Here is a 23,502-nt window from a genome sequence, read left to right on the forward strand (position 1 = left end):
TGTCAGTCATCATCCCGCCTGGCTACACTCACCTGATTTCTTGATCGCGATTGGGAAGCCTGGCTCTGTAGATGCCTCAGTGATTTTCTAAGGTCGCAGCCACTTAGCTGGTGTTTTTGTGGTTAGCTGATTTGAGAGAACGGAAGTGCATGTATTTCAAACACATTTATTGAGGATCCACTGGATGCGGGGCGATGAGAATTCAGCGGACAAAAATCTTGCTCTCCTTGAGCTTACATTCTGGTGGAATTAAAAGTTGTTTCTCAACATCTGCGCTGTGCCCATTATCAGCTCTGCCTGAAGCCTGGGCCATGGCAAGCTGGTCTCGGCTCTCCGCGGGCACAATCTGAAAGAATATAAATGGCAGAGCCACGAATGAGGCGGGGGTGGGGGTGAGCGTGTGTGTGTGTGTGGGGGGGGTCACTTGAGGTGGCGTCTATTAGCGTCAATACGGCGGAGTCAGGGGACCCAGCGAGAGCCTGAAAACTTCAAGCCAAACTCTGGGCTTTCCACCCCCCACCTTTCTCCTTCCCTCCGACAGCCACAACCACTGCCGCAGGAAAGCCGTCCCAGGGGTAGCCCGGGGAAGGCAGGGGGCTTGGAGAAAGCGGACTCGGATTCGCTCCCCCTTCTCCCCCTCCAGACTATGGGCTTTGCCCTGGAGCGTTTCGCCGAAGCGGTGGACCCGGATTTCAAGTGCAAGCTGTGCGGCCAGGTGCTGGAGGAGCCCCTGTGCACGCCGTGCGGGCACGTCTTCTGCGCCAGCTGCCTGCTGCCCTGGGTGGCGCGGCGGCGCCGGTGCCCGCTGCAGTGCCAGCCCCTGGCGCCGGGCAAGCTGTGCCGGGTGCTGCCTCTGCGCGGCCTCATTCAGAAGCTGCGCATCCAGTGCGACTACCGCGCCCGCGGCTGCGGCCGCTCGGTCCGGCTCCACGAGCTGGCGGCGCACGTCGAGCGCTGCGCCTTCCGCCCTGCCCGCCGCCGCCGGCCGGACTGCGTCTCGGAGCCCGGCGGCCGCCGCGGCGTGGACGTCCCCGCGCGGGGGGGCTGCGGAACGGCGCCGGGGCCCGGCTGGGGCGGGGGCGAGCGCGGGGGGCCGCCGGGCGTCCGCGGCGGGAGCGGGCGGGGGCCGCAGCAGCTAGTCCTCGCCTGGAGTCGGCGCGAGAAGGCGCTGCGGGCGCAGCTCTGGGCGCTGCGGGACGAGGCGCAGCTCACGGCCCGCAGGTACCAGGAGAAGTTCTCCCAGTACATGGCTCACGTCCGCAACTTCGCCAGAGACCTGGGCGGCGGCCACGGCCGGGTAAGCGCAGAGGGATCGGGCACTTGGGGAACGACAGGGGTGGAGAGAGGACCGCTTCCTTCTGGTACTTCGGGATTCCTTCAGAGGTGACACCCTTCCTCACTATGGGGTGGGAGGCGTCCACCCGCCTTGACCAAAACGACATACACTGTTGGTACTTTTCGCTGCATTAGTGTTGCAAATTTCCACTTACATTAATATCGGAACGAATTAAATTCAATTCCAACTTTTCAATGGAGAAAGAAGAATGAGGAAAACTCATTTTCCCACCCCGACCTTGCTCCCCATTTTTAACTCTCCTGCCCTACCCTACCGTGTGTGTGTGTGTGTGTGTGTGTGTGTGTGTGTGTATTTTTTGGGGGGGGTGCCTTTGGCCTGTGCCTAAAGCCAATCAGAAAAGGAAAGCCAGGAAGTGAGGACTTCCCCGACCCTGCCTCCCCTCTGCCCCTGCCCCAGCATCCCTGCCGCCTCCCCAGTCACACACCTTTAGCTCTTAGTTTTCCTGCCCAACTACCCATATTGGCCACCTTCTACTCCGTGCAGAGACTATCAGGGATGTGAGAAACCAGGAAAACCAGGGAGAGATTAGCAGATGGGATTTCTTAGACCTGCAGAGATTTCGTTACCTTAACCTTCCCTAAAGAATCCTTAGCTGCCTCCTCGGGATCTCTTCATTGGTGGTGTGTGTGTGTGTGTGTGTGGTGTTGGAGGGGTGGTTTGGGGAACCAAATCCGAGAGCAGCCCCATCCATCCCATCTGCGGTCAGACTAGCCCTGTGAGCCCCTGGGCAGCGGCTGTTTCCCTTCTTTGTCGAAGCTGCTGGCCCTGAACTGTGCTGGTGGACTGCCCGATTTCAGACTGAATAAACAAGCCTCTTTGCAGCACCCCCTGTGAAGAGGCTTGTTTATAAAGCTGTTACTTCTCTTCTGGAGGACTTGTGCGCAGTGTTTGACATTGTTGGTCGCTGCCATGGTGAGCAGGGATTTAGCAGAACTTGCACTCCATTCAAGGAGCTGTTTTCATTCTTCGGCGTCCTGGGGAGGAGCAACACACGATGATTCCCGTTTGGGACTGCTTTGCCCTGCCTCCAACCCAGGCATCCAGTTTGGAAGCTTCTGTCCTTGAACCTTAAAAAAAAAAAAAAAAAAAAAAAAAAAAAAGAGAGAGAGAGAGAGAGAGAGAGAGAGAACTTAACTGTGAGGGGCTAAAATGTTTCTACTTTGTTAATGGGAGGCACAATGCTTATTAAAAGGCTGGAGGCTGTCCCCGATTCTCTCTGAATCCTGTTTAGAGCCAGGTAGATTTACAAAATGGGAGGACCCGGAGAGAAGCGCAGAAATGCGCTCTGCGTTACCAGGTCACGTTTCAAGGTAGGGAAGCCATGATTGATGGAAAGGAGCAGCAACTGGAATTATATGAGGGAAGTCCATGCAACAAGTCAAGCTATGATTCTGAGAAGTGAGGAACAACTGCCCATGTTTTGTAGATTGTCAGAAGGCTTCTCCGTGCGCCTCAGAAATGTTTTCCCACTACCAGTAGGGGCTGCTGCATACACTGCTTGAGAAAAGCTCCTGGGAAGAGGTGGTGGTGGTGCTTATGGAATTTTACCATGAATTGCCAAATGTAGTTTCCTAGGACAGTTAATAATACCCATAGCCTTACCTAGAATAAACCTTGAATGAATAAACCTTACCTAGTCTGGCAGGATTTCATTTTGTATTTAAATTGGTCTTCATTAGTAAACAGGTTATAGATATAATTCCTAATTGTTTTGCTATTATCTGGCCAGATAATACAGTTTTACTTAACACAAATCCTTTCTTTGTAAAATGCTGTGGGAATAATACAAAACCAAAATAAGAATACTTTTGAAAATTAGGATTACTGTAATTTAGATCCTGCATTACAATAACAACCCAAATATTACAGTGGAAAGAATTTTATCAATAACTCACGGTTACTTCAATCCCTCAAGACTTTCTGAAGTGAAATTTTTACATAAAATAATTCTGAATTTTTTTTATTTTACTCTATTGTATAAAAAAAAAAAAAGCAAAGGTATCTGTAGGGTTTCCCGAAATTTGTTTTAAATTACAGTGAAGCCAGAATTAGGTGCTGTATTAGGATAAAAGATAGAGTTGTGTGAGAATATAAAACCTTTAGACATTTTTGAAAATAATTTTTCTCACAAGCACTTTTTTAAAAAATAAATTTAGGAAGAAATTAATGGTTGAATCTCCCAAATTCAACCATCCTTAATTTTAAGGTTTTCTTCTTTTCTAATGTTAATTTATTGACAGTTTATTTTTTAAAAAGCTTTTTTTTATTTTTAAAAAAGCTTTTTTAAAAAGCTTTTTTCTTTTCTTTTTTTCCTTTTCTTTTCCTGCCCTTTTCTTTCTTACCTAGTTATTTTATCCCTTTTCTTCTAGGATGGAGAACATAAGCCATTCACCATTGTGTTAGAAAGAGAAAATGACACATTGGGATTCAATATTATAGGAGGCCGACCAAATCAGGTAATCTTTCTTATTCATGCCTAATTCACTCTTTGCTTATAAAATAATAGAAAACCACTTTCATTTGTAGATTTTGAATGAGGGTAGCAAGTGATTTAATCTTTAAAATCATGGTTATGATAAAATATCCGATTTCTTAATGCAAATGTTCCAGTATATAACTCCATTTTTCTGACAAAATGAAACAAACAAAAAAAAAACAACAACTAATGAACTAGACTACCCTTTGCTACTTTAGGGAAAAAAGAGAGTATGTTTCATATTTTATTTACATTGGATAGCCCCATTGGTAAACTTCTTAAACCTATTTCACGATAATGTGTATAGGCGATTCCTACTTGATAATATTAGGTAACTGGATTGCCTGATTATACCTTCTACTTACTAAGTCAACTTGTCAGTTTTCAGAAACTAACACAGACCAGGCAGTTTATAATGCATGTTGATTGATGGCATGAAAAGTTAAAATAAATTGAAATAAGGGATCATTGTTTTCACAGTTGTATAAGAAATGCCATGTTAAAGGAAGATAGTTGATTTGAAATACTGTTGGCTCTCCAATCCAACTTTTATTTAGTTGAATGAATATTATTTTCTACATTGCTGCCAGTTGTTTTCAAAATACATGAGTTATAAACTTAAACCAGACACTGTAGTCACAAAGTTCTTTTATATCCTTCAAATACTACATCAACTTAATTTTCACCATAACTAGAAAAAGGTGGTAAAGTTTTTAAAAAAAAATCATGTTCTTTAATTTTCTTAATAAACTGCCATGAAATTCTCGCATCCTGCTTTGCAGATGTGGCCCAAGGATACTGGGTTAGAGTTGTTGGCCATATGCTATGTTTAGGTCAGGATGGCAATGACATATTTTCCCTCTACTGTTTAGTATTTTGAAAACCTAGCAACTAATGACTACTGTGCTTCTGTTTTTAGAACCGTCCCCATTTATAATGAAAAGATAGAATTCTTTTCATCATATCTTTTTTGTTTTGTTTTTTTCCTTTAAGGAATGTTTTTATAAAATGCCACTTAGGTGTTTGACATTTAGATGACACTGGACATTTTTAAGAGACTCTTCAAATTCATGTTAAGGAAGGCTAATTAAGGGGAAATAATTTTATTTAAACTGCCATGAAGTAAAATGACATTTAAAATTATTATTATGGTATGTTGGGCATTTTACCTAGATAGGTTTTGCAATATAATTGTTTTCCTGTGACTGGCCGAAGTGTCCTATTTATATTATATCGGTTATATGGTTGAGCTTTAACTAATCATTAGGCTCATTGCACCTGGAAATGTGTAACGATTAGCTTTGAAAGGGTTCTCTTGCAGTTAGTGTTGATCTTTTGGGATTTTACACTTGAGTAAGCTCCTAGTCTCCCTGTGAATATAGTCAGAACTTTATTTCCAGAGGCTAAATTATATTGTCAAAACTATGGCCACAATATATAGTGAGGCTGGATATGCTTTTTGTTTCCTTGTAACCCTTTTTAATTGCTACATCTCTTGAGAAGTAAGCTATTTAATAATACTTTGAAGACCGTCAATATCACCTTGTACATACCCTTTTCTCGTAATTTTTTAATGTATACTCAACGTGAAGCAAATGGATAATCTTGTCAGAGATGCTGGACTCATTCATTAAAGCTGCCATCTTGATTAATGACCATTTGGTATTAAGTAAGTTAAAATTCAGGGCCAAATCCCCAGCTAAGAGAGAGAGAGAGTTGCATGTTTAGGGAGGATTGGCAATGTTACATTTATTAAATGTCCTTTATCCAACTGAAATTTTGTCTACATTTTCTTATTGCTAATGGTTTTGTTTTTGTTAATGTTTTTTTTGTTTGTTTTTGCTAATGTTTTATTTTTGATAGAATAATAAGGAAGAAACATCAGCAGAAGGAATTTATGTTTCAAAAATTTTGGAAAATGGACCTGCCGACAGAGCAGATGGCTTGGAGATTCAGGACAAAATCATTGAGGTAAGACTATAATATCACACCAATATGAGCCATGGAAGAAATATTTGGACATTTTAAATTTCCAAACTTACTGGTTTACCTTGATGTGGCACTTATTAGAGTATGTATCTAACCAGAGTATACTATATCTGTCTAGAGTATACATCCAATCTATATCAATTACTAGATCTTAAGATAAAAGAATACATCACCTGAAGTTTCCAAATGTATTATAAATTACTCTCCCCATACACTATGAATATAGTTGTGTTATTACTAAGGGATTAATTTTGTATTACATTTCAAAAGATGATAAATCTCTGCTAAAGAACATTTGATGAGGAAATATTACTATCTTTGAACTTGTGGATTAGTATATTACATGGAGAGTTTGGAATTTCTTCATTTAATATGGTTTTCTTAGTTTACCATTTCTTAGTTTAATATGCTTTTCATGTTCATGTATTTTTTCTTGAGGAATTTTTTCCTATTGTGGGAACTCATCATTTTCTGTATTGTGCATTGTAGCTATGTTGTTAAGGGAGTTGACAAAGTAAATATATGTAAATTAGTAAAATTTGGGCTGTCATCATGGAATTTTAGGTCACTGCCATTTACCACCAAAGTGCTTTTGAAATTTTAACTGGTTGAAATAGTATTATTTGGTGTTACTGAAAATGATTAGATTACTTTTAACAGTGGAATTATTTCCAGTGTATTAGTAAAAGTGTAAGTAGGAGTTTGGAAGGTTTCTTATACTCCGTTCTTGGAAATACTCTGTTTATTCTAGATTATATAATAACTAGTGCCATCTTTCTGATTATCTACATAAAATAGCTGGATGGAGATTGTTTTTTCCTATTAAGCTTGGAGTAAAATTTTAGATATTCATTCATTTTCTGTGCATTAAAAAAAGTTGAATTTTGAAACACAGGTGGCTCAAACAGTTAAGCGTCTGCCTTCAGCTCAGGTCATGATCCCTGGGTCCTTGGGATCAAGTCCCTCATTGGACTCCTTGCTCAGCAAGGAGCCTGCTTCTGCCTCTGCCTGACACTCCCCTGCTTGTGCTCTCTCTGTCTCTCTCTGACAAATAAAATCTTTAAAAAAAAATAAAAGAGTTGAGTTTTGAATAATTTGACCTTGGATAAGAGTAAAGGATGCAGAGGAGCCAATAGTGTTTTTGTTTCAGAAAAAAAGCTCTTACCATCAAGAAATTAGCTGACTACAGACTTTGGGGAAGGGAGAGAAGGTGACCTTTGGCTGAGAAACTGGGTTTTATCTGAAGAGGTCTCTTGTATTAAGATTTTCTCCTTCTAGTTGTGTAGCCAAGAAAGTACAGACCTACTTTCACTGATGCTATCCAGTTTGTCTTGACAATTTGCCCAGTGGAAATATTTACATGCTGCAGTTTGTATAGTCAGAAATTTTCTATTTCTACTTGTGTTTGTGCAATATGATTTAAAGGGCCACATAATTTAAACAACAAAAAATTATCCTCATTACTCTCTGCCTTCTAAAGCATTTTGATCTTTCCAGTTGAATGGAAAATGAATGCCTACATTTGATACTCTTAGAAAGGCAGACGGAATCCAATACATATATTCGGTCAACACACACACATATACACACACAGAAACATGTAATGGGGATTTAAAAAACTGTTTATCCTAGCTAGGCAACAATGTTGTGTATGCTTCATTACTGTTGTATTAAAGAGGAAGAAGAAGAATTTGTTTTTTATATTGTGATATAGCACTTTATTAAAAATGCATTTTTTTAATGTGAAGAGATAATTTGACAAAAACTATGGTTGATAAATCAAACGTATCTAGACAGCTAGCTAATACTGTTACTAATACATGTCAAAATAATCTTATTTAAATCATTTAGAAAGTGAAGACTGACCATGTAAAACTAAATTATAATTTATAATTAGCTGTAGTATTATTATTATTTTACCTTGGTGTGCATATATTATCAGTTAATGATGAGCTTGAAATTTGCCTCAATGATACAAATTTATCAGTGTATCTTTTATGCTAGGGTGCTTTGTAATAGGCATATTTTTATTATACTTCTCTAATGGATTCATGTGAACACATTTGCAGTAGAAAATGAATTAGATGGATATAAATATTTTTGGAATGCTGTCTGTTAAATAGCATGAGATATTTAAAAAGGAATATTATTAGAAGTCTCTCATATTCAGTTCTTCAGTGATGCCATCAGCTTTTAAAGTGAATATTTGTGGGACCATATATATACACACACACATACAAGTACGTTGCTTGTTCTTGTGCGTACATATGTGTAAAAGATCCTATGTTTAACAATTAGTTTAGAAATACTTGATTCCTGTCAGTTATTTTAGTTCATCTGCCATTACAGTAACAGTCAACTTTACACATTTTTTAGTAATAGGAAACTAATATGATTTCATATTAGTTTTATTTCATATTAGTTTTATTTCATATTAGTTTTATTTCATATTCGTTTTATTTCATATTCGTTTATTTCATATTAGTAATATGAAATCATATTAGTTTCCTATTACTATTTATTGGTTTATATATTACATATTAATTTCCTATTACTACTCCTATTACTATTACTAAGAAATATTACTAAAAATATGATTAATTTGAAATGTGTAGAAACAAAATAGATTTTTAAAATAGAGTAATTTAGTTTCCATTTTTTGTGCTCAGTGATTTCTTTATTGAACTAATTTAATGAGATTTTTTTTTTCAGTTTTTGAATTTGCAATGGCTATGCTGGTTTATACCTTGTGCAACGAATATATTTGTTAGCAGTACAAAGTACACAGTAGTTCATATATTATGAAATTATCCATATGAGCTAAGTGCCATTGACACATTACTAAATGCTATGAGTTCTGTGATATGTGACTGGAATAAACAAGAGAAACTGTTAGACAATTCTTTTTTTTTTTTTCCCCACTTATGGTCAAGATGTACTAAAAATGTTTTGTCTAGTGAATTGCTAAAAGCACACATTATGCCAGTTTTATGAATTGTTTTTACAAAGTAACAAGATTTTCTTAAATCATTCATTTGGTGGAGAAAGTAGATATATTAAAGGTCTGGTTCTGTAGATAATTTAAGAGATATTATGAATTCTAATAAAAAATAGATTTATTTACCAAAGTTTAATAAAACCCAACAACTCTAAAAGTATTATTTTTATTTATTTTTTTTAAAAAGATTTTATTTATTTATTTGGCAGAGATCACAAGCAGGCAGAGGAGAGAGAGAGAGAGGAGGAAGCAAGCCCCTTGCCGAGCAGAGAGCCCGATGCGGGACTTGATCCCAGGACCCTGAGATCATGACCTGAGCCAAAGGCAGAGGCTTAACCAACTGAGCCACCCAGGCGCCCCTAAAAGTATTATTTTTAAAATAGTCTGCAATCCACTGAAGCTGATCAAATTCAAGAATCATAAAAGAAAAAAAAAATCACAATTGTAGTGTAAATCCATGTCCTAGTTTTCACATAATACAAAGAAAATTAATTTTCAGAGTCAGTCCACTTGAGCAAAATTATGTTTAGTAGTTTGTAGATGTTTACACATCCATATTTGTTAAAATATTTTTGGTGTATATTCAGAAAAGAAATCCATTGTGTTATTGGAGTTACAGTATTAGGTGTTCAGAGTATCCCTGGAGACCAAAAAGGCAGAAGGCATTATTAAAGGCATTTTGAAACATGGCAAAAGTTCACACAGACCAGGAATTCACCAGTGTATACATCCAAATAAAAGCATCTTTTGCATGCTGTTTTACATCCTTTCAAGATTCACAGGAACCACAGAAGAGTTTCGATACTATCAGAGGCTTGCGCTCCATTCTGGAAGAGGACCATAGCATTACTGTGATTATCATCCTGCTGAGATGCCCATGGGGTATGTGGGAGTTGAGAATCAAAGTTCACTGCTGCTGCCTGCAGTTATTCCTCTGTTTTATTCCTGTGATGCTGATAGCAAGCAGTACAACCTTAACCCCAGAGTGGGAAAGTGAATAGAAGGGTGGGGAGTCATATCTGGCTCTTTGTTCCCACTCTCCTCCCCACCCTTCCCCCCAGATCCTAGCCAGGGTTGGGAGACAGGAAAGTCCACCCTTCTCCTAGCTTCTGGAGACCAGGGAGTAGGGGTGGAGGTCTGTGAAGTCTGTGGGAAGAACAGTTTGGAGCAGAGAGCAGCTTTCTGTAGTTTATATATTAAAGTCTTCTATTTATTTAGTCTGAAATTCATACTGATGTGCAATATACAGGACATTTTCACTTACTTTAGAAACAGTTCCCACATCGGACAATGTCAGTGTAGAACTTTCTGCAAAGTGCTGACTGTAGTCCAGGCCGAAGGAACTTTACAAATGCAATGTCTCAACAAGAACTTAACTATTCCCACCTGCCAGCCACATGAGCTATTAGTTCTGGAGTGGTGTATCTTTAGCGTTCTTCATCACCATGCGGCTAAAGTAAAAATCTTTGATGGTTATCATGTTTATTTGCCTACGTCTCTGCACAGTTCATTTATAGGTGTTAACACAGGAAATATAAATGCAGATCATAGCTAAACATTTAGGAATGCTGTTGAATCGGATCTACAGTATGCTACCCCTGCGTGTGCTTGAGGCACGGTGTACCTTACTGTCTCATAAAGCAGCCGTGCTAATTTGTGTACGCTTAGGAAGCATTTGCAAGTTTTGTAAGTCACTTGTAAATCTGGTGGGCAAATAGGATTTTGACAAATTGCTGTTTAATTTGAAGACGTCGCTGAACTCTTCAATAACGGATTATTATCATCCCGCATTTTTAAAGTGTTATAAATCAATAACATTGATAGATTATCTGAAAGAATTAGGAAAGAACTGAAAGCAGTTATGTCAGTGTAAGTAACAAATTGTAATTGTAAAGCAGTCATGTTAGTGCTAGTAAGGCAATTTGTCATCATGACTAAATGCTGCATAAACCGACTGCAGTTTTAATAGGATATAGTTACCGATATATAATTGTATATTTTAACGTATCTTTAAAAGTATATGAGCATGAGCAAAGTATATGAGCAAAAGTAAAAGAGCATGAGTCCTGGAATCAAGGAAATCTGGCTGGAATTCCTGTCCTGTCTCTTGAAATATGTGTGACCTTGAGCAAGCTGGTTGTACCTCAGTTTCTAGGCCATTTATGTTTACTGTGTACAGAAAGTGCCTGACACAAGGCAAATTCTTAGAACCCACCATCATAAGCCTGATGCATTTCTCAGCTTACACAAATACTTTGTTCTCCAGAACCCGGAGACAATGGGGGCAGGGCTGTTTTTCTTTCTTGGAGAATTTAAGTCACTCTCCTCAAATTTTAGTCATTCCCATGTCTATAGATACCAGCATTTAGATGGGTAAATGTAGGAAGTTTGAACTCCTATATTTTCACATATTTATAAGGACACGCGGATGCAAGAAAGCCCGTGGGGAAAACTTCCTAACTATGCACTTATGATTTAATCATTCACCAAATATATATTAATTGCCTAATATGTGCCAGGCAGCATCTCTGTGTTATGCAAAGAAAGAGCAGTAAGAACCATTCTCTGCCTACAAGTATCTTGTGGCATACAGGTCCCATTTTCTGCCTGTACAAGGCAAAGCAGTCTTTCATGGGAAGCTGTTCCTTCAGTTGTTACAAACTTAAATGGACGTCACCACCATATCTTGGTGGAATGACACTGTGGTTTTATCCTAGTTTTCCTGCTCTCCCTGGAGTAGTTCAATTCATTTTAAGAAATCATGATGTCAGGTTAGTAAAGTAATAGAATCTGAATGTAAATCAGCATTGTGGTTTCAGGAAGAGGTGTGGGCTTTGAATTGGGGTCTTGGCCTTGAACTGATTCTAGGTTATCTTGCAAAGATGTTTCAAACTTTAGTCTTCTCAGTTTCTTTCCTGTAACTATGAGAGTAAAAATAGCCCCTCAGATCTTCAATCTAGATGATCATAGCGTTTTGCCATTCTACTGAATTTCCATTATTAATAAGTATCATTTTATTTTAACTTACCAGGAAAAGGCTGGAAATGTCTTTGTGCTATTAAGCTTTGTTTGTTGGCTTTAATGGGTTAAGCATTATTTTATCTATTTTAAATTTATAAGGTACGAACTTGAGTTTGATTTTTTTTTTTTTCTTTTGAGTGCTAAGCTTCTGAGTGAGGACACAGGACCACCCCACATGACTGCAGTTTGCGCACTGCACATGGGGTCCCTGTCAGAAGGTCTGGCAGTGGTTCCCATTTTCCTCATTCTGTACTACAGAAAACCTCATCAGAGCACCTATAACATTATTTTTTTAATTAAAGTATTTCACATCCATAAAATGTTTTATTAGTTTCAGTTGTACAACATTCAATATTTGTGTATATTGCAAAACGACCACTACAGTAAATCTACTTGATATCGTCACCATATATGGCTACAGAATTTTTTTTATCTTATGAGAACTTTTGAGGTCTGGTCTCTTAGCAGCTTTCAAATATGCAATACACTATTTTTAACTATAGTTACCATGCAGTTTTTTACATCCCTATGACTTATTTATTTTATAACTAGAAGTTTGTACCTTTTGACTCCTCCCTTCAACCATTTCATCCAATCTCTGGCCACCACCAAACTGTTCTCTGTATCTATGAACTTGTTTTTGAGAATTATACAGTATATGTCTTGCTCTGTCTTACTCATTTCACTTAGCACAGTGTCCTCAGGGTCCATCCATGTTGTTGAAAATGGCAAGATTTCATTTTTTTCATGGCTGAATGATATCCCAGTATGTGTGTGTCTATGTATTATATACAGGAGTATTACAGTTTCTTTATCCATTCATCCATTGATGGAGACAGGTTCTTTTTATATCTTAGCTATTGTAAATAATGCTGCAATGAAGATTGCATATATGCATATATTTTTAAAGATTTTATTTATTTATTTGACAGACATAGATCACAAGTAGGCAGAGATGCGGGCAGAGAGAGAGAGGAGGAAGCAGGCTCCCTGCTGAGCAGAGAGCCCCATGTGGGGCTCGATCGGACTCTGGGATCATGACCTGAGCCGAAGGCAGAGGCTTTAACCCACTGAGCCCCTGCATATATGTTTTGAGTTTAGTATTTTTGTTTTCTTCAGATAAATACCCAGAAATGGAATTCCTGGGTCATATAGTAGTTCTATTTTTAATTTTTTGAGGAACCCCCATACAGTTTTCCATAGTACCTGTAGCACCAATTTACATTCCCACCAGCAGTGCACAAGGGTTCCCCTTTCTCCACAATCTCAGCAACCTGTGTTATCTCTTATCTTTTTGGTAATAGCCATTCTAGCAGATGAGAGTTGAGATCTCATTGTAGTTTGGATATGCATTTCCGTGATGATTAGTGATTTTGAGCATCTTTTCATGTACCTGATGGTCATTTGTATGTCATCTTTGGAAAATCGAAAAGGACTATTCTGATCTCCTCTGCATTTTTAACCTAGTTGTTTATTTGTTGTTGTTATTGAGTTGTATGAGTTCTTTATATGTTTTGGATATTAACCCCATACAGATACATGATTTGCCAATATTTTCTCCCATTCCATAGGTTGCCTTTTCATTTTGTTGATGGTTTCCTCTGTTGTGCAGAGAGTCTTGTTGGTTTGTTGTAGTTCCACTTGTTTATTTTTGCTTTTGTTGCCATTGCTTTTGCTATCAAATCCAAAAAATTATTGTCAAGATCAAACTCATGGAAATTACTGTGTTTTCTTCTAGGAGTATTATGATTTCAGGTTTTACGTTCAAGCTTTTAATCCACTCTCAGTTAACTTTTGTGTTTGGTATTTAAAAAGTGGTCCGGTTTCATTCTTTTGCATGTGACTGTCCAGTTTTCCCAACACCATTTATTGAAGAGTCTTTTTATCCCCACTAAATATTCTTGGACCATTTCTCTTAATTGCTTATATATGCATTTCTGGGCTCTCTCTTCTGATCCATTGACCTATTTGTCTATTCTTATATCCGTACTACACTGTTTTGATTACTATAGCTTTGTAATATATTTTGAAATCAGGGAGTGTGATGCTGTCAGCTTTGTTCCTCTTTTCAATGTTGCTTTGGCTGTTCAGGGTCTTTTGTCTTTCCATACAAATTTTAGGAGTAATTTTTGTATTTCTGTGAAAAAAGGCATTGGAATTTTGATAAAGATTGCATTGACTCTGCAGATTGCCTTGTGTAGTGTGGACATTTTAACAATATTCTTCTATTCTTGGACACAGAATATCTTTGATTTATTTGTATCTTCAATTTTTTTATTAATGTTTTGTAGTTTTCAGTGGATGGGTCTTCTGCTTCCTTGGCTAAGTTTATTCCTAGATATTTTATTCTTTTTGATTTAATTATAAGTGGGATTATTTGCTTAATTTCTTTTTTTCACAGTTTGTTATTAGTATATAGAAATGCAACAGATTTCTCTATATTGATTTAATATCCTGCAACTTTACTGCATTCATTCATTAATTCTGACAGTTTTTTGGTGGTGTCTTAAGGGTTTTCTGTATATAATATGCCATCTGCAAAATAGTGAGAGTTGTATTTCTTTCTTTCTAATTTGGATGACTTTAATTCTTTGTCTTGCCTAATTGCTCTGGCTAGGACTTCCAATGCTAAAATAAAAGTTGAGTAAAAGTGGCAAAAATGGGTATTCTGTCTTGTTCCTGAGCTTAGAGGAAAAGCTTTTTATCATTGAGTGTGATATAAACTGTGGGTTGTCATATATGACCTTTATTTGTTCAGGGATGTTTTCTCTGTACCCACTTTGTTGGATTTTTATCATAAATGGATGTTGAATTTTATCAAATGCTTTTTCTGCATCTGTTGAGATGATCATGATATTTAACCTTCATTTTATTTTATTTTATTTTATTAAAGATTTTATTTATTTATTTGACAGACAGAGATCACAAGTAGGCAGAGAGGCAGGCAGAGAGAGAAAGAAGTAGACTGCCCGCTGAGCAGAGAGCCCGATGCCAGGCTCAGTCCCAGGATCCTGGGATCATGACCCGAGCTGAAGGCAGAGGTTTTAACCCACTGAGCCACCCAGGCACCCCTTTAACCTTCATTTTATAAATGTGGTCTATCACATTGTTGATTTGTGGCTATTGAACTATCTTTGCATTCCTAGAATAAATCCTGTTTTATCATGGTGTGTGATTCTTTTAATGTATTGTTGTATTCGGTTTGCTAATATTTTGTTAAGGATTTTTTGCATCTATTTTCATCAGAAATATTGGCCTATAATTGTGTGTGTGTGTGTCCTCTTGTTTGGTTTTGGTATCAGGATAATGATGGCGGTGTAAAATGAATTTGAAAGTGTTTGCTAGTGTTCTGTTTTTTGGCAGAGTTTAAGAAGGATTGATATTCTTATCTGAATGTTTGGTAGAATTCACCAGTGAAACTGTGTGGTCCTGGGCTTTTGTTTGTTGGCAGGCTTTTGATTACTGATTCAATCTCCTTACTAGTAATTGGTTTATTCAATTTTTCCTTTTCTTCATGATTCAGTCTTGGAAGATTTTATGTTTTTAGGAATTTATCCATTTCTTTTAGGTTATCCAGTTTGTTGGCATACAATTGTTTATGGTAGTCTCATAATCTTTTGTATATTTTTTGTGTCTTATGTAAGGTCTCCTTTTTCTGATTTTATTTGAGTCCTCCCTCTTTGTTTTCTTGGGGAGTCTAGTTAAAGTTTTGTCAATTTTGTTTATCTTTTCAAAGAATCAGCACTTGGTTTCATCGATCTTCTCTTTTGACTTTTTGGTTCCTATTTCATTTATTTCTGCTCTGATCTTTATTTCCTTCTATCTACTAACTTCAGTGTTTGTTTGTTCTTTTTCTAGTTCTTTGAGATGTAAAGTTGTTTGAGATTTTTCATGTTTCTTGAGGTAGACATTTATCCTATGAACTTCCATCTTAGAACTGCTTTTGCTGCATTTCATAAGTTTTGATGTGTTTATTTACTTTTTCATTTATCTCAGTGTATTTTTTTTATTTCTCCATTGACCTACTGGCTGTAAAGTAGCAAGTTACTTAATCTCTAGGTATTTTTGAATTTTCCAGTTTTTTTTTTCTTATAATTGATTTATAGTTTCATACAATTTTGGTCAGAAAGATGCTTGATGAATTTAGTCTTACTCATTTTTTAAGACTTGTTTTATGGTCTAATACATGATCTATCCTAGAGAATGTTTCATGTGCACTTGAGAATAATTTGTATGGTTGCCCTTGGATGAAATATTCTATATGTATCTATTAAGTCCGTCTTGTCTAATATGTCATTTTAGGCCAATGTTCTCCTATTGATTTACTGTCTGAATGATGTATCCATTGCTGTTAGTTGGGTATTATAGTTCCCTATTATTATTGTATGGCCATCAATTTCTCTTTTTAGGTCTGTTGATATTTGCTTTATATACTTAATATTTAGATGCTCCTCTGTTGGGTGCATAAATATTTATAAGTGTTATATGTTCTGTTTGGATTAACCCCTTTATCATTATGTAACAATCTTTTTATCTCAGTCTTTTAAAGTCCATTTTGTCTGAGTATAGCTACATCAGCTTTTTAGTTTGGGTTTGGTCTGGTTTCCATTTGCAATGAATATCTTTTCTAGTCCCTCACTTTCAGTCTGTGTGTGTCCTTACATCTGAAGTGACTCTCTTATAGGCAGCATTTCAATAGGTCTTGTTTTGTTTTTAATCCATTCAGCCATTCTTTGTCTTTTGATTGGATAATTTATTTACATTTAAAGTAATTATAGATAGGTATATATTTATTGCTATTTTGTTCATTGTTTTCTGGATGTTTTTGTAGTTTTTTTGTTCCTTTCTCCCTCTCTTGCTTTTTCTTTTGTGGCTTGATGACTTTCTTTAGTGATATGCTTATTATCTTTTATTTATTTTCTTTTAGCTTTTGCTTTGTTATTATCATGAAGCTTATATGTAACAACTTATATTTGTAACAGTCTATTTCAAGTTGATAATAACTTAAGCTTAAATGCCTTAAAGCCAGGATGACTTAGTCAGTTAAGGGACTGCTTCAGCTCAGGTCATAATCCCAGGGTCCCGGGATTGAGCCCTCCATTGGGCTCCCTGCTCAGGGGAGAGCCTGCTTTTCCCTCTCCCTTTGCCTGCCACTCTGCCTACTTGTGCTCTCTCTCTCTTTTTGTCAAATGAATAAATAAAATCTTCTAAAAAAAAAATGCATTGCAAAGCTCTACATTTTAACACTCCCGCCATGTTTTATATTTTTAATGTCATATTCCTCGTCTTGCTATCTCTGTATTTCTTAAATAATTGTAGTAGTTATGGCTGTTTTTACTACTTTTGTCTTTTAATCTTTATACTAGCTATAAGTGATTAATCCACTACCTTTAATATATATTTACCTTTACCAGTGAGATTTATATTTTTATATGTTTTCTTGTTGCTAATTAGCATCCTTTCTTTTCAGCTTAAAGAAGTCCCTTTAATATTTGTTAGACCAGTTTAGTGATGATGAACTCCTTCCGTTTTTGCTTATCTGAAAAACTAATTTTTCCTTCAATTCTGAAGTGTAATTTTGCTGGGTCATGTGTTCTTGGTTGGAGGGTTTTTTTCTCTTAGCACTTTTAAATATATTGTTCCACTGCCCTCAGGCCTGCAGTGTTTTTGCTGAAAAATCTTCTCATTTTATGGAGGTTTCCTTATACATAACTGTTTTATTCTGTCACTGCTTTTAAGAGTCTCTTTTTAAATTTTGTAATTTTTTTTTTTTTTTTAAAGTAGGCTCCATGCCCAGTGAGGAACCCAGCACATGGCTTGAACTCACAACCCTGAGATCAAGACCTGAGCTGAGGTTAAGAGCCGGACACTTAACTAACTGACTGAACCACCCAGGTGCCCCAAGATTCTGTCTTTATCTTTAACTTTTGACATTGTAATTACAATATGTCTTGGTGTAGGTCTCTTTTGGTCTCTCTGGACTTCCTGGGTCTAGAAGTCTGTTTTTCTCTCTAGGTTAGGGATGTTTCTAGCCATTATTTCTTCAAATATGTAATTTGCCCCTTTCTTTCTCTCTTTTCCTTCTGGGACCCCTATAATATGAATGTTGGTACACTTGATACTATCCTATAAGCCTAGTAAGCTATCTTCACTTTTTAATTTTTTTTATTTTTGCTACTCTGATTAGGTGAGTTCCATCACCTCTTCACTGACCCTTTCTTCTTCTTTTTCATCCAGTCATCCAGTCTACTATTGAACACCTCTGAGGATTTTTCCATGCAGTTAATGGTATTCTTCCACTCTGGGACTTCTGTTCGGTACTTTTTTTTTTTTTTTAACATTTTCTTTGTTGAAATTTTCCTTGTGCTCATTCATTTCCCAAGTTTGGTGAACATGTTTGTGACCATTGCTTTGAACTCTTAATTAGATACATTTTTCCCTGTTGTTTTTTTTTTTTTTAACCTCCCCGAGATTTTATCTTATTCCTTATTTGGAACATAATTCTCTGTTTCATTTTCCTTGATTCTATTTGTTGGTTTATATGTGTTAGTTGAAACAACCTCCTCTCCCTGTCTTGAAGAATTGTCTTTGTGTAGGAGATGAAATTTACTGTTTAACCTTGCCCTAGCTCTTGGCTGTCTCTTGAATCTTTGTGATGGTCCAAGTAGACTGTTTTATTTTTAACAGCTCTTAGTAGTTGAGTATGTGCCAAGACCCATCAGTGTCCCAAAGGGAAGGATCTCAACACCTAGATTCAGACTGAATAGAAGCCAAGCCCACAGGCAGCAGCTTCTTAGTATGCAAATATATATGTGGTACCACAAGTGTAAATCTTCTTGGCCACTGAAACAGGTGATCTAGAGGTGTTCTCTGCTGGCAGTTGCAAAAATCAGGGCTCCAGGTAAGTGTATAAATTCTTTTCTGGGGGATACTGATGAGAGTCGTGAGCCAAGTGGAGAGTGCAAATATGGCATCCCCTGGCCTCTATTTCCCAAGAGCACCTCTGCAAGGTCTAGATGTGTGCCAATTCTCAACCTGTTCCTAAGGCCAAAGCTCCAGGACAGGGTAGCCTTTCTCAGAAAGATTGTGTGAGTGTTTCAATCATCAGCTGTTTGTGCAGTGCCCTGGAAGTGGGAGTGGTAATCTGCCAAGAACTGCCTTGCCAATTGTTATAGTCCCATGCAACCCATGAATGGAAGCAGCTCTGGCCTCCAGAGCCAGGCATTCAAGAGTTGGCAGCCACAGAAACCGAGTCACAAAACATAAGAACCGGAGCTGCAGGTGTATGTGGGAGCTTCCCTTCAGGAATGTGGCAGAGGGAGAGTACAAAGCTGGCATCATCTGAAAAAAAAAAAAAAAAGAGAGAGAGAGAGAGAGAAACATGGTGCCTGCCAGCTTTAGCAAGGTAGAGGGCCAGGGTGGAAGATGACACCTGCCTGTTAGAGTATACAAATGTCACACACACACCACTACCACCACCAATCCCCCGATAGAGAAAAATGTGGTGCCTGATGGCCTTAGTGAGGCAGAGCGGGAGCTAGAGGTTGGGACCCATCAGTCCCTATCCCAGGGAGCATCCCTGCCCACCCCTACCCCTCAGACCAGCACATTAAAATTATCAAAGAAGTCTCTTTTTCATGAAGCCTGAGCACTTTCCAAAGGGCTGCTTCTGTGTAGGGTCCTGGAGTGTGTGAGTCTGCACATGACCCCTTTAAGATTCATTTTTCAGTTTGCCATAGCTTTGAAGGTCCCATGGGTGCAAGCCCCACTGCTCTTCAAAGCCAGATGTTCAGGGGTTGGTCTCTCAGGTGCCAGGGGTATCCAGTGTAGGGTACAGACTCCTCACTCCTCAGGAAAAAATTTGGGTTTTGAGTTCCTTCCGGTTTACAGGTTGTCAGTGCACTGGGATGGGAGGTAGGGATTACCATGAGATAGTTTTTCATCATTTGCTATCTGCTTCTAGGTCATTTTCCTCTCTTTTACCCAATGTGCTGGGTTCACTGCCAATTGTAGTTTTTTCCAGAGGAAACTATTCCATATATATCTGTAGTTTCAATGTGTCCATGGGAGGGAGGTGAGTTTAGGATCTTTCTACACTGCCTTCCTGAACCAGAATTTCCCTGTAACATTATTGAGATTTATTTTAAAATGAGATCTAGAATCGATTTTTAACTAAAATTTCAAAATGGCCATACGTCACTGTCCTTTGCCTTCCTTTTCCCTTCAGTCACCTAGGTCATCTGGCACCTTCTTTCTCATGGTCTTATTTCTTTGCAGCATTTGTCTTTTGAAAATAATGTCTTTAAATTCACTTATACCAATAGACATTTGAATGATAAAAGTTTGCCTCACCGGCCCAGGTATCTGAACTTTACCTGGAGGTAAGGCCTTAATGATTCTGGAGCTTTTGGCATTTTTATCTTGAGCACAGTAGCTTCTTGAGTGAACTTGTCCTTCACCTGATCTCTACCATTCCCAGCTCAGCCTGCTTGCTACTGTCAGCATTGTCATTATTTTGCTCCTTTGTTTAAGGTCCTTCATTAGCATTCTGTTGGCAACAGGATAAAATCCAAATTTGTTAGGCATAAATGGAACTTCAAAACCTTTTCTTTCAGTTTAGTTTAATTTTATTTTGTTTTTTAGTTTTTGCTTTTAGACCCTCTACCTTAGGTACATGAACACCCCCCCACCCCCCACCCCTACTGGCTTCTTATTCCTTCTTTTCTTTTAACCTGGTGTTCTTACCCCTCCCCCACATCTTTTCTATAGCTGGCAGGTTTCCCATATCCTCAAAAATCCTCCACTTCCCCAAAGCCCTTCATAGTCCATCTGTGGATTATCTCTGTGGTCAGTGCATTTCTATACCTCTCACTTTGATAACATTTTTCATATGCTCTGCAATGTATTTATTCTCTTGTTTTCTTCACCTCTCACAAATCAAAGGGTTTCTTTAAAAAGTGGTTTAGGATTTTCTTGAACTTAATACCTCCAGCACCCTTTCTGCTCACAGCATTGTGCCTGGCAAAATGCAGGCATTCTGTTAATTTTCTTTGAATAATGGAATAAATAAATGGGTAGACCTTAAGGTCAGCATTTCAGGCATTATAGTCTAGATGCAAGGGTTTTCCAGGTGCCAGGTGGGACATCCCTGAAGGTGGTGCTTGTAACAGTCTATTCTTCTCTTTGCATCTTTATTACAAGGTCAGTCAGAAGTTGAAAGAGTTACTGCTACTTAAGTTTCAAAATCTCTAAGAACTAGTGATAATGGACTGAAACAATTGTATTTCACTAGACTCTTCTATCCTGTAAATAAGAAAGAACCCAAGTCTACAACAGTATTTCAAATTCAATTTATATAAATGCTTGCATTGGATCTGAAGATGTGTGTTTGCCTTCACCCTAACACGACTTTTCATTATTAAACTTGAGGAACACAGTAAAGCTGACTGTATTCACATGCCTGCCTGCAAAGCAGATTTGCAGAAAATGGCACTGGAGTGAACATGGAATTGAACAAAAACATGATTAACCAAAGAGGAACTGAAAGATGAAAGATGTTTTCAATGTTTCCAAGCCTTGTAAATGGTTTGGTGAAAAGATAGAAGCTTCGTAGAATACTGGAGGGTGGCTGGGGAGACTCTTTGAAGTTTTCATGGTGAGAGAGACTTGGAATAATTAACAGTAGCCCCAGCTGTGAGGCATTCTGTGGAAGCTTAAGGAACAACTTACTAAGCTTGTGCTGGAACTTTTTGAGGCAAGTTTTAAAAGGTTGGGCATTCATAGAATACATGCTCTTGTATTTCTAGTAGATGTCGGGTTTTTCGTGGACATGAAACATATACATTGTGTTGGTTCACTGTGTATAGAAATACAACTGATATTTGTAGATTGTTTTGGCATGGTGGAAATTGGGAAAGGTTCATGAAAGGATATAAACTTTCATCTATAAGATGACTAAGGTATGAGGATATAATCTAAAAAATGATAACTATAATTGATAACATTATGTTTGATCATTGATATTTGTTGAGAGTAAAACTTAAGTATTCTCACTAATATAACAAATAAGATGGAACAAGGGCCTTCCATATTTAGGTAGAATGCCTTGAACTAAGTGACAAGCAGTACTGACTGTCTTGCTTGGCAGTTACTTTTGCTGATTAATATAATGAAAAAATAATAACCAGTACATATCAGTACAATCACACTCTCACAGGAGTTAACTCATCGCATCCCCACAATACTTCCTGAGATTGGTATTATAGCTACTAGTAGTGTCCCCATTTTACTGATTAGAAAGCTGAGGCACAGGGCTATCCAGTAATGTGCCGTTGTCACAGAGTAAGAGTTCTTGGATCTATGCCCTCAACCATCTCTCGATCCTACATATTATTAAGAGTTATATGGATGATTCAAGGTAGCTAATGTATATAATAAGTCAGTTGAAGTCAGATTTTGGTCATATTAATGGAAGGCAGTGTATGTTTGGCTAAGGAGTTTAGTTTTTAGAGTATAGGCAATGAGGAGTCAGTGATCATATCTGAGCAAGGGAATGACTTGTGTAAAGCAATGGTTAAAAAATTATTAAAAGATTTCACTGGAATATGTAAATAAATTGATAGTGAAGGCACTTGAGACAGGGAGACTAGTGGGTCATCATCACAGTGGTCCATATATCAGATAATGAGGGATTATAGCAAATAAAATAGAAAACTATTAGAAGGTAGTAACAGTCTAGTTACTTTTTTCATCATGCTTCTTCTGTTTCCCTTTGTCTTCACTTTCCTACAGCATGTTTATCTTAATTAAAAAATGGTCTTTAGTGCTTATTTTTAAGTAAATTTTTATAGGAGAGTGACAGATCACAAGTTCTAGTGTAATGAAGGATCAGAGTGAAGCCATCCATGTAGCCAGCATCCAGATGAAGAAACAGATCATTATAAGCACCCAAGAATCTCCAGTATTCCCTCATTCCATCATTACTTTCCTCCAAGATTGCCTCTTTTTGAATAGTGTATACATACATATATATAATCATGTCATAGCTATTCTTTAAAGTATGGCTTCTCTTACTTAACATTATGATGATAGAACTCACTGATACTGTTGCATCTAACTGTAGTTTGCTCATTCTCATAGCTGTGTAACATTTCGCTATATGACTACACCACAATTTAGTTGTCACTTTTACTACCAGTGGAACTGCTAATTCTGGGTTATTACAGCACAGTCTGCACATTCTTGCATGTGTCTTTCGGTGAACATGTGCATGCATTTCTGATATACACATAGGACAGGAGCACATTTTGTACATTGCAGAATCCTAGGATATGTACATGCTTAGCTTTAGTAATAACTGCCAAACAGATTTGTTAAATTGGTTGTAGCAATTTACATGCTTACCAACAGTGCACAGTGCCGTGGATGGTTCCAGTTATTCTACATAACTTGCAAAGACTTGCTATCATGTGTCTTTTTAAATGTAAGCGTCTAGTGAAGTGGTGTATGCACAATTCCTTGATGTCTAATGAAGTTAAACAGGTTTATATGTTTATTGTCCATTTCAGTATCCTTTTCTGTTCACTTCATGATGAATGCAAAAATCCTACTTTTCTCTGTACCTTGAACACCTAGCATACTGCCTGACACAGAGTAGGTACT

The 23,502-nt window shown here is 37.8% G+C and overlaps 1 protein-coding gene across 2 annotated transcripts in view; it reads left to right on the plus strand.

The window, feature by feature from the left end:
- The first annotated feature begins 464 nt into the window (after positions 1-464).
- PDZRN4 (PDZ domain containing ring finger 4) overlaps positions 465-23,502 on the plus strand; it is a 355,040-nt gene continuing 332,002 nt past the window's right edge. The window contains exons 1-3 of one of the 2 annotated variants that reach the window (XM_044229258.1): positions 465-1,297; positions 3,727-3,813; positions 5,697-5,804. In XM_044229258.1, the coding sequence (XP_044085193.1) occupies positions 647-1,297; positions 3,727-3,813; positions 5,697-5,804 (846 nt within the window). In that variant the 5' untranslated portion in view covers positions 465-646. Of the gene's footprint in view, positions 1,298-2,482; positions 2,668-3,726; positions 3,814-5,696; positions 5,805-23,502 lie in introns of those variants that run through there. The other variant, XM_044229259.1, reaches the window with a different exon arrangement.

The sequence above is a fragment of the Neovison vison genome, chromosome 12 (assembly GCF_020171115.1).
Source record: "Neovison vison isolate M4711 chromosome 12, ASM_NN_V1, whole genome shotgun sequence".
NCBI classification, from domain to species: domain Eukaryota; kingdom Metazoa; phylum Chordata; class Mammalia; order Carnivora; family Mustelidae; genus Neogale; species Neogale vison.